This window comes from Homalodisca vitripennis, unplaced genomic scaffold (genome assembly GCF_021130785.1).
Source record: "Homalodisca vitripennis isolate AUS2020 unplaced genomic scaffold, UT_GWSS_2.1 ScUCBcl_3942;HRSCAF=9781, whole genome shotgun sequence".
Classification (NCBI taxonomy): domain Eukaryota; kingdom Metazoa; phylum Arthropoda; class Insecta; order Hemiptera; family Cicadellidae; genus Homalodisca; species Homalodisca vitripennis.
In genome coordinates this window covers 3,483-16,231 of record NW_025780062.1, presented here as the reverse complement: position 1 = coordinate 16,231, position 12,749 = coordinate 3,483, and the positions used below count along the sequence as shown (strand labels likewise).

Here is a 12,749-nt window from a genome sequence, read left to right as displayed (position 1 = left end):
GTGGGTATGGAATCCCCGGTCGGATAGATCCGTGGGCCTTCGATGAGTATATTTAGTACTTGATTACTGAAGTACTGGATATATGTAAGAAATAGTAAGAACAAACCTCACTTTCGTGGTTGAAGCGTAACGGTTAAATTAAAAAAGTTTAAGGTTTTAAACAAAATTGAATTATTAAATGTGCAATACCGTGTATTTAGTAAATTAAAATAGATATAAGGTTTGCTAATATATATATATATATATATATATATATATATATATATATATATATATATATATATATATATATATATATATATGTTCAGTGTATAAGAATATAATACAGTATAAAGAAGTTGTCACTTCGGTCGGTTAGTTTTGTAACTCCTTTTTTTCTTTTATACTCTATGCTTACATAGGTTGGTTGTGTGTGGTATTCTAATTCTGCGGCTTCTGCTGTTTAGCAAGTTGACTTAGTTGAGTCGTGCAATAACCTATAATCTGTGTCGAGTGGTTTATTGAAGTTGGGCTACAACTATTAATATTATAACATCGATTTTAATTAATGAAACAGTAGGTAAGGTTATTATTTTGTTTACTACTTTAGCAGATATAGATTAAATGAAGTGATAATACGTTTATCACATACACATGTAATGAGTTTAGGTAGTATGTCTAAAAATTATGTAGCCTATTTTTAAAATAAAGTAAGATATAAAAAAAAAAAAACCGGGTCGCATATCGTACCCTACCCGAATAAAAAAAACGATTTAACTTTGAGTGCCATAGGTATTTCTCCAAGGCATATGCATAAAGTGCCAGGCTGTCTTCTGCATAATATTTGTAAGCTTTTGGGGAAAAAAGCTGTGTAAATTAACTACCTAACAGATTTTAACCCTTTGAGTGCCACGGCATATTTTCCCACGTCATATGCATAAATTGCCGGAGCATTTCCTTCTGTTTTGCAAAGCGTGTGTGTGTGGAAAAAATTATATTAAAAAAAACTATTCAACCGATTTGAATAATTTTTTTTAGTTTGTGTGTTATAAAACAAGGTATTTTTTCCATATAATATAATATTATAATTTTATTTTTATTTACACAAAAAGATAGGTTATAACAAAAAACTAAAAAAATGAAAAAAATAAATTTTTTTTAGCTATACCATATGAAAGAGCATGAAAAACTGAATAAAAATCATGCATAATATGGTGTGTTACAGTAATATTTAACCAGATACTGCAATATATACAAAATACAACAAAAAGCAATTTTTGTTCAAGTTTGTCAAAAGTTTAGAAACAATATTATAACTATCCTATTTCACTCAATGAAGTAAGACGACTGTAAAATACTAATTATATAAAAAGTATATAAAAATATACACAGGCCTACAATATAACCTTACTTCACCTAAAATCAATAGTTTGATTGGAACTTGCGTTTTACTTCATCACCAATCCAACAATAAAATATACGTCACTAAACACGAAAAAAAGAAGTTTATAAAATAATGCATTGTAAGTTTTACTGAACACAATTGCAGAATAGTAATAACAACAGTTTTCAGCATAAACACACGAAACTAGCACAATGTAAACACAACACAACAAACGAAACTGTGTAGTTAATGGCAACAAGTAGCAGCTGACCAACTATTGCGTCATCTGTTTTTTTCTGATGGCAAATAACTACAAGGGGGGGCGGTGAACAATAAAAATCAATCACAATCGATTGTTCGAAACTTGTAGATTGCCGTGAAATAAGTTATTTGTCAAAACAAAAATGAATTATATGTGATATTAATTAAATACAAATCGTCTACTGGGTAGATGCCGGCAATTTATGCACATTTAACAACATCTACTATGTAGATGCTGCGGCACTCAAAGGGTTAATAACTTTGTTGTGGTTTTTTTTCTAGTTAAATGCTGAGTATGATACACATCATTACAAACAAAATTTGCTTTATAAAAATTTAAGTATTAGAAAAGTTTTTACTTTATAAAAAGTTTTTTAAAATCATTTAAGCGTCAGCTATGCTGGCTTCGAAGTGCACTGGTGTTTTACAAAGTACATAATTGGGCCTCCCCGGGATTTGAACCCGTGATCTCTCTATTAGAGAGCCGAGACTATAACCATTAGTCTACGTAGTTTCCATTAGTTTCAACCTAACTTGATTGTATACAGTATTTTTAAGAGTTTTTTTTTCTTTATACCATGGTAAAGGCTATATAATTTTAAATAACACCCACATATAATATATCATTCCATAATTTAAAAAAAAACATGGCATTATATGTATAAACAAAATACTACCCGGTCCCGACATTTTAAATTGTACTTCATTTGTCAGAGTTTAGAAATTACATAGTAATAGTGTAGTTTTCATAAAAAATCTAATAAAACATCAGTATAACACAAGTAAATATGATTAGTAAATGTAGAGTCAAATACATGCTATCGTATTTACATAAAAGTAAAATACATTTACTAAATAATAACCCTAATATCCTAATACATTTACACTGAAAATTCACGTTTTTTGCTTGGACACAACTTAAATCACAATATTATTTTTGTAAAGAAATAAGGTATAAGTTACTATTTTAGTTTGTATTTATTCAAAAGCTTGGTCATCGGCACAAAAACAACAAAAAAGGCTGACAAAATCATAGCATAGGTACTTCGGTATTATCGCAGCCCACTATTTTTGAACGAATTTTCCTTATCAAGGACCAAAATAAACTTCATTATACGTTCCTTCTTCCATAATGAATCATAAAATACTCAAAGAGTCATACTTCCTATCACCAAATCTTCTCCAAATAGACGCACGAATGACCTGACATTTTCCAATAATATAACATTGTTCTTTTAGTTTTTGTTTTATTGATTGTCGTAATAACTTGTAAATTCCAAAATTGGTTTAAAAAGAAAATCTGTTTGTTTTAAAACTGTAATTTTTTTGTCTCTGATAAGGAAAACTCGTCCAAAAATAGTGGCTCTTGATAAGTATCCAAACAACTTAAGTTTCAAAGATAAAATAGTAGAGAAACGACATAAAACTCATATTTATCGATAGTTTGGAACCTATTGAATACAGCTGTCTGATTATTTGGCCAAAATAATCTTGTACTATAAAAAATATTGAAATACGAAACGTCAAAATTAGCGACGTGGCAATTACTCTTTGTACCACAAAAATTAGCGACGCTGTGGTACTCAAAGGGTTAAACAGATCATTCTTTTTTTAAATTAAGTTACTATTGAGAAACTAAGTCTAAATTTTTGAAGTGAAACACTTTTTTTGATTGAGATAAGTTCCTATTTATGTGTATTCCTAAAGATGTGTGGCTGGAAGGTATTGTGAATGATTCAAGATTCAAGATGTCTTTATTATTCATTAAGTAACATAATTAGTTACAATAGACTTCGTCACATTATTGGGCAGTAATACTTAAAAAATTAACAGTTTTATAATTGGAGACTTATTTAAAAATTAACAGGAATGTGTTGCAAGATATAGGAACTTACAAAACTAATAATTGGTATAAATAGAGAGTGGTTGTATAAAATTATTTAAGAAATAAGAAAGCATTGTAGGGTAAATATATATAAAAACACAGACTGGACAAGAAACACAAATAACACATACAATTAAAACCCAATGAAAAATGTAACAATATAAATATTTAAAATATGTAAGTCAGGTGGTTAAAACATAAAATCTCCAAACTATAAAATAAAGGTTAAAAAACTTAAAACTTGACTAGACAAAAATTATAAACTTAATGAACTAATATCACAGGCCAAATATTCATTCACAGAGTAAAATGCCGTTTCTTTAAGCCATTTGCTTACAACTCGTTTAAACCTATTTATATTTACAATCCATCCTCCTTTTGGTAATTTATTAAATAGTTTTATTTTCATATAGATATGACTACCTTTTGTTTTTTCAAGCCTGGTCCTTAGCAGCTCTAACATGTACTTTTTTCTAGTTTTATAAGTATGTATGGTTTTTCTAACAGTATAACTTTGCAGATTTGCTTTCACATCCAGTAAACAATAATATATATACAAACAGGGCAATGTCATGATATTTAAATCCCTAAAAGCTTGCAGGCAAGATTCCCTTTCATTAAGATTTTTTTATAATTCTTATTGCTTTTTTTTTGCCAGACAAACACTTTATTTGAATGGCAACTATTTCCCCATAAAGAAATTCCATAGACTAAGTGGGAGTGGAAAAAGGCATAGTAGGAGGTTATTAGCATTTCTTCGGTGATGCAGAGTTTCAATTTGCGCAATAGAAAAATTACTCTCGCCAATTTAGTACAAAGATTTTCTATATGGCTTTCCCAGCTTAGTCTACTGTCTAAAAAGATTTCTAATAGTTTAACAGGCTTAAAACATTTGTAAATTACATGGTCCATTGAAAAAATTATATTTTCTGTTTTGCTATTGTTTACAACAAGCCTGTTAGCCTGAAACCACTCAGTTGCTACCTTCATTGCATTTTCTTGTATTTTTATTAAACCATTAAGTGTACTATGGTGATTTAGAAGAGTAGTATATGACAGCTGATCAACAGTTAACATATGAGGCTGCAGTATAATTAGCAGTAACCACCACCACAATCAAAATTAGATATTGATGATCTAACCTACCAAAACCAAAATCTCATGCTGTATTATAGTTATTTTAAATGACAGTTTTAGTTCAGAAGTTTAGCTGTAAAAAAGTATTAATTTAATGATGAATAAAAAACTATCCAGGTTATGTGTGTTTATTCAAACAAAGCAGTGACACATTTATTTACTGTAAAACTAGCTATGGTGGGAAGTGTTGATCCAATAAGTATGTTCACCTCCATTTCACCTTCTACTTAGTTCAGATCTCATGACGATTTCATCAGATTTGACTCCTGGAATCTGGAGTCATTGTCTATCTGAAGGGATCCAATATCTATCTGAAGGGATCCAATATCTATCTGAAGGGATCCAATAAGGTCGGTGACGAAAAGGCTCAAAACAAACTCTACACTGTTTCGAAATTGCAAAAAATTTACATCTAGGTTACAAAAATTCTAATCTAGATGAAGAGAGGTCTCGTTTCTTACTCATTTCTAAATTTTGGAACTCTTCAGACGAATATTCGCCCAGATGCCAGGAATCAAGTCCGTGGAAGTGTCAGATTTTAGACGGCTGCATTATAATAAACGGCCACCATGACGATTGAATCAAAATTATCGAATTATATGAATCATCGATATTCATGACCATCTGATAGGCCTAATACAGAAAATACCGCAAATACCAAACAATTACCAAACTAATTAAATAATTGTTGTATTTTTGGATGAAATTATATGAATTATTTTAGTTTTAGTCATTAAAATAAATATTTTAAATGTTGGAACAATACGGTGTGATATAACCATCCAGCATATTTATGAAAATCCAGCAAATTTTATTTTATGACTATATGAGAATACATAGCCATTGAAAGTTAAAAGCTGCAGGAAATATCTATACGAGAAACACTGTGCACTGTGTTTAGTCGCTTTGATTTACAAATGTTGTTAGATACTGCTTCCTTCCAAAGAGTACAAGTACTAGCTCTAGTAAGTCATATAAATTCCCATGTGCAAAATTTTTGCCTGTCATGTGCTTTCTCCAAATTTATTTATCTAAGCTAATTTTAAAAACATACAGGGTGTTTATTGTTAATGAAATTAAACCATAATAGGCCTAATAAGAAAAAAAATAATTATAAAAATATATATTTATAGAGATAATAAAAATATGACGCTCCCAAATGTTATTACCTAATTTTTTAAATTAAAAAGTAGTGATCCCAATGTGAATACATACTAATTACTAGAAAAAATATACAGTATATGTAAACTTGTAAAAGGGTTACATTTTTTTGTTTTTTAGAGGTACATCTCACATATACTAAGGATGGGAAAAATTAAAAGAGAACGTCAAAAACTTCATCACTCCAGTGGGAGAAAGAAGCCAGAAGATGTGACAGTAACTGAAGAATTTGAGCAGAAATCAGTTGGAAAAAGTCCACTTTTGAAAAGTGCTGAAGAATTTGCAGCAATACCAGACAATTTGTTTGAAGGGATAGACATCAACTTTGACAACTTGAAGCAGAAACTGACAGAAGACGATAGAGTGAGTTTAAAATCCATTGCAAAATCATGCAAGTATGACAGCAAAGGAAAATTGTTGACAAAAAAAGAAAAACAAAAGATCAAGCATGATCTGTTTATGAGAAGTAAGTATTATACAGATTATAACTTGTTACTCTTGTATCCAAAAACCATCATCTGGTATTTTCAGTATTACTTATTAAATTTTTCGCATTATACTACTATTTTAGCTATTATATTAAGGTAAGTTAAACGCTCCTATCTCGCCCATGTTAAAAATGTATATGTTTATGACCCGTTTCCTGAGCAACCATTTAAGGGAATGTTCTGAAACTTTTACCAGCTGTTTTATATGTCTTTGTGACAAAACTGATCCTGAATTATATTGATATTGTGATAAATAAAAATTTTGTAAATAAAACTAAAAAAGAAATAATTTTTACAATTTTAAATTTTTTTGTTTTATTTTTTAATATTTTTAAAAAAATAGATAGAGATATACCTGAGGATCCACATCATCACCTATATGTAGGGAACATGTGGTAAAAGTTTGGTCAAGATATCTTGTATAGTTTTAAAAAAAATGAGTCATTTGTGTTTAAAAACCGGACTTTCGGGAAACCGCGGTTTAAAGTAGGCCTATACCTTTTCCATTGTAACAACTGGCAATTTTATTTGAATATAAGTTATAAATACCTTTTAAAAACCTCCTGGTATGTAATCTTCTTCTTCTACTTCATCTTGCTCAAGATTTATCCTCCTTTTCTTCAGCCTAGCTTCCTTCGTAGCATTCCGCTCCGCAATCTCCGCTCGGTTGATTCGCTCAGTGTCCAGTTGTTGTAGCAGACAGATGGTGTTAGATCCTATGTCCTTTATTCCAAGCTGTTCTAAAACTTTAATCCTACTTAGGTTTCCATCATTGAAAGTAGCTATTGCATCATATGTGCCTAACTCAAGGGTATGCCTACCAACAAAAACATTTTTTGGAAGTCTTGTCCAAAGCACGTTGTTGAACGCCTCATTAACATTTTGTGTCTTCCCATGAAGGCATTTTCTGAGGAGGTCGGGGTTGGAAAGATCTTTAAATATTGGCTTGATAGCCTCCATAATAGCTAACGGAATTGAATTTTTATGTTTATAATTAGCTACTGTGCCTGCTACTTCAGCTTTGCGGAAGGCGCACCACGTGTCCGGGGGAAAGGACACAGGTCGTGCTGAGGATTGTCATCACTTGACATTTTTATGGTACCAGATTGCCCAAATAGCCCTTCTCATGCCATCAAGATTGGATTGGTTAGACCTAATAGCCCCTCCATAATATCCTTGAAGTTGGTCTATGACTTTATCAGTCAGTCTACCGGCACCCTTGAGTCCTTTTCCTTCCGTAGTTTATAATTCCACAGGCATGTACCCATTCTTTTCTGGATATGCCCAATGCACTCCAGCTTTTTTACTTCCACATCATCGTATGGCCTACTACTGACTACTGCTTGGTAGGCTTTAGAGTCCCCATCACCCAGAAAATACTCATACTTCACTCCTCGCTTCTCCTCTGATCGGCTAAAAATAGACACCGCAGCAACAGTCCCCATACCTCCGCTTGACCCTTCATAATTTTTTATACACTTAGATATATGGTTTTCTTTGTTGGTTTCACTTGACCCACACTTCACACAACCACTGCAAAATTTTGTCAATACCTCAGCATCTAAAATTTTACCAGTGTCAAGACTTGTCAGAGTGCACACGCCATTTTTTGATTTGTATCCTCTCTTCTGCCAAGTCCCATCATAAGCGACTGTCAGGTTTCTATTATTTTCATCCGTTTCATTATGAAGCACAGCTTCTTCTGTTGCCTTTTGCATCGATTTCTCCGCAACATCAAAGACACTCTCTCTTACAACATTTGTATACCTTGTGTACGCTGAGTTCGGCTTTGGCAAATTTAATAATGCACACAACAGCTTTCCAGCCTCACCGCCTTTACCGATACATCTAAGGCCATATAGCATTCTTAGATTTATGTCATATAGGTTGGACTTATTACTTTTATCAGAGGTCCAGAACCGATTTTCCCCATGGCATTCCAAACATGAAAGTGACAAGTTACATGCTAAACCGTTTCTTTTCTCTTTTACTTCACCTAAAATTACTTTTCCGCCACAAGATTTGCACACAACATACTTGTTCAAGGCTGTATTCAAAAGAGATAGAGCAAACTATAATAATTGTTTCATCACTCGTGTACTGTGTATAGTCACTTATACTTTCATTTAGTTTTGCTTTTGAAGCACTAGGCCTAGATTGAATAGTAACATTAGGTCTACTAACCTCACCTTGACCTAAAGGATTTGTCCTAAAATGCTGGTTACCCTTGCATTTCCTTTTTTTAAAAACTCCTTTTGGTTTTGTCATAGTAATTAGCACTTCACAAAGAATATGATAATTATTATATAAAAACAATAACAACATAAACACCACTTGATAAACTAAATTGCAGATTTGTCAACAAACAACATTATTGGTAAGCAAACAATAACTGGCAGACAAGTCAGTTGTAGTCTGCTACAGATGTTCACCTGCATCTGTTATGCATTGTTGACAACCTAACAAAAAAATATTACACAGCTATTAGCTTTGCATAAATACTAATATAACAAGTGTTGAAGCTGAGCGTGGTAGACTGCTCAAAACAATACAAACTCTAGGAAGATACAATTTTTAAAAAATAAAAAAAAATACTTCTGGACCTTCAATTGTCTTGCTCTTTTTTTTAAATACTCAGAAAAGCTTAAATAAAAATATACAAAAATAAAAAAAAAATTAAAAAAAAAATAATTTTTTACCGTTTAACTTACCTTAAAATATACACAGGATGCTGTTTAATAATTTAGAATAACTTACAATCGGCTTTAATAGCCTTTAAGCAAAGATAACGAACTAACTTGTGAGAAAAACAAAAACATAAGTGTAACATAACTGGCTTATCAAGAGTTTTTTGTCCTATGAGAGGTCCTGGCCTATCCACATATGTAGAAGGTCCCCTGTATAGCTGCCATCTAATATTTTGTTTTTGTTTCAAATGTTATTTTACACTGATTACATGCATTGTGTCTGTTTTTGGATAAGGTTTATACTTATTCTTGTGCAAAGAAATTAAAGTATTTGATTTAATTTTTTAGAATAATACATTTTAAAAATTTATAAATATTATTCGTCATGTATATTGCATATTTTAGTTTATGAAATTACTATAGGCAATAAATAAAAAAATATTTTGTTATTAGCAAAAATTGTTTATCCTAATTTTATTATAAATGTAGGTATCTTTGTTTTGCTTTCATGAAACACCAATTAACCAATTTGTACTGAAATATTACATGGACATTCTTAGGATCCCTGGGTTGAATTTAGGTCTATTATTATTTCAAAAATTCCTCGTTACGTCTCACAGGTCTCTAAAGTAGGTAAAAATTCCATTTTGGAGTTGAGAAGTATTAATAATTATTAAAAGAGCCTGTTAAATGTAATCTGTTCCGTAAAAACATTGTTTTGTGACAGCACGACCATAAATTAATTTAACCACTATTTTTCAATTTGTTTATGTTTATAGAGTGAAAGCATTGAGTAAACTTGATAGTAACAATACTTCCCTATTTCAACATTTGTGGCAACAAGGCACACCAATTAATTTATTCTGGATTTTACTTAATGAACAAAACTGTCAATGTGTACACGTAAAGTATTGAATTTGCTTTCCTTAGACGTTGTGGAACGACATATTTTACAGTAGCTGAAGGAAAAAAACGGAGGAACTGGGCATTAGCATGATTCAACAAACCATTCGCTCTACGACTGAAATTTGAGGAAACAAGTGAGAACGGTGAGTCCGTGATTATAGCAAGTGGAATCACAAAGCAATACACAAGACACTAAATGCAATTTTTATGACAGAAAATCATTGAGGAGACATTACATCCATTTCTCACTGATGAGGTATTCTGAGGTAGCACGAAGAATTTCGAGTATGGGAAACATTAAGGATCAATAAGAGACAAACTAAACAAAAGTGAGTTTTTTCATTACTAATTGATGAATCCACTGACGTTGACAGTTGTTCTTAAATATTGTTTTATTCAATGTGAAACAGGTGAAGCAGTGAAAGAGAACATTCTATTTTGCAAACCACTCCCTTATCACACAACAGAGAATGCATGTATGATCTGTTTATAAAGCTCTTAAGATCGATTGGAGAAAATGTGTTTCAATGTGCAGTGATAGTGTTGCTACTCTCACTGTTAAATGCAGTGGACTGATTGCAAGATTGAAAACCATCATGTCTAAATGGGTTCACTGTTTTTGACATAGGCAAGCTCTGGCATGAAAAGAAATGCTGATTTGTCAAGTTCTGGATAATGCAGTGAAAATAATTTATTTTTTTAAAGCTCATCCATTACAAACACCTTTTTTCTCCACTCGGTGTGAAGAAAGGGCTCTTTAAATAAATATATTTTGCTTCACACAGAGTACAATGTTCTTCTTCGGATTGCTAATCCGCAGCTTGCAGAACATTTTACTTATGAAAAGTGGTTAATTTAAACCTGCGTATTTGGTCAATAAATGGGGTTACAAAAAACATATCACTTTGGATCATACGAGTAAAGGATCTAATTTTTAAAAATTCTTTGAGGTTTGAATTTATAGAATTTGTTTCTGGTGTATTTTCACTCAACAAGCATTTTTTGTGAATCAATCGTCACAAAATCTCTTGTAGTGAACAGATCTAGCCAGTTAATACACACTCAACAAGCATTTTGTATGTCAAGCATGCAAGTCATGTGTATGTCACACAGGGGTATGTAAGACTATGTGTATTTCTTAATCCTATAAGGTCTAAGGGTCATGATCACGTCGCATTAGCGAGAAATGTCATAGCACCATTAATTAAAGCATTATTTGATATGTTTAGCACACAAAATAAAAGAAAACAAGGCTGTTTTATGCATATGTATGATTAAAAAATTATTGTTCTTAACTTTTGTTACTAATCCTGCAAAGTCATACAACATACATCTACAATCAGAAAAATATATGTACATAGTGTATATATTATATTTTTATAGTTTTTAATTTGAAGCAATTACCAAAATGTATGTATAGGGTGATTCAGGTAGAGGTTACAATTTTAAGTTGGCAGCACTGTTTGTTTATGCAAGATGAACTGCTGATGTCTTATAACTGGGTGTTGTTTAATGACATTTGTTGTTATGGAGTGTTATTTGACTGAACACATACTTTTCCTAATCCAAGAGATTATAACACATCACGGAAAACTACTAACATACATCTTATATAGTATACTACATATCACTTATAGATATTGCTTATATTTCCTATATTTGAAACAAATTACCTCTACTAGTGACTGTGAAGTCCGTTCTAGAGCTATATTTTTACGCAGTACGCTATCAACGAATTTCCATCTAGGAAAAATTAACTATTGTAGCAAAACTTCAGCTGGAACATGTGTATATATCTCGAACTTCAGAACAAATTAATAAGTGGTTATTCAAAGTAATATATATTTATTATTATGCAGGTGCGTAAAAATACAGCTCTAGAACTGCTACACAGCTGTATGAGCTGGGGACTTCACAGTCACCAGTAGAGGTAATTTTTTTCAAATAAAGGATATAAAAAAGTCCAACAATTATCTGTACAGCTATTTATAAAATATTGCAGGCTGATATGAGACTTTGTTATACTATATATGTTTATACTATAAACTGAGAACAAGGAACCTTGTATAATATACAATTTTCTTTCCAGATATTTTCATAAAAATATTGTAGGCTGATGTGAGACTTTTTTACGTAAAGATTTGTATACTATAAACTCATAACAAGGATTCTTGTACAACATACAACTACAACAATTTTATATACTTACGTGTCCATAAATTGTAAGTAAAAAAATTAAATATTATTCTAACTAGGTTATAACAAGGTAGGAGTACACCACATCATGTGTTGCGTAGCAGTCTTCGCCAAGTTTTCATACAAATTTTCAAGTCTATAGCTCATTTAGTCTCGAGGTTTCCTGTGAACAGATACTCAGACAGACATCAAATCATAAACCCTTTTAATTTTAAACATTGATATTTCTGTATGTTTCAGAAATAAACACAGCTCAGCAACTAAAAAAGGAAGCACTTCAAAAACACAAGAAGAGGAAAGGCTTGAGGAAGAGTAAACACCCAGCTGGACACTTCCATTGAGCTGCCACTAAACACACAGAGGTCATCTGAGGGCATGAGTGAGACTAGTACCAAGCAAGTTCAAAAGTATCAATCCAAGGGTGTGAAGAAGGCGAAAGTGAGGCAGAGAGAAATGTAAGTGATGTTTATAGTTATAAAAATACATTTAGTTAATCACACAACATGTTTGCCAAAAATATACTCCAGTCGATCCGTTCTTGTTTTCCTTCTATAACTAGTGTCCTACATGTGCATCTCTTGAATCTCAGTAAAATAGATTAACAACTAACTTGTATTTGCATGTATGGAACTCTATTAGTTACATCGTTCTCGGTTATGCATTAG

At 31.6% G+C, this 12,749-nt stretch overlaps 1 protein-coding gene across 1 annotated transcript; it reads left to right on the top strand.

Moving 5' to 3' along the window:
• The first annotated feature begins 408 nt into the window (after nucleotides 1-408).
• Nucleotides 409-12,425, top strand: LOC124372743. The gene is made up of 3 exons (XM_046831154.1): nucleotides 409-559; nucleotides 5,928-6,273; nucleotides 12,325-12,425. Exons 2-3 carry the CDS (start codon nucleotides 5,952-5,954, stop codon nucleotides 12,423-12,425), a joined length of 423 nt encoding a protein of 140 aa, XP_046687110.1. The 5' UTR covers nucleotides 409-559; nucleotides 5,928-5,951.
• Nucleotides 12,426-12,749: the final 324 nt, after the last annotated feature.

Bases quoted from the DNA above. Each gene is read 5' to 3' on its own strand.
- LOC124372743 (XM_046831154.1), top strand. From the start codon at position 5,952: ATGGGAAAAATTAAAAGAGAACGTCAAAAACTTCATCACTCCAGTGGG. The intron at 6,274-12,324 runs GTAAGTATTATA...TGTATGTTTCAG, and splicing joins GCATGATCTGTTTATGAGAA to AAATAAACACAGCTCAGCAA.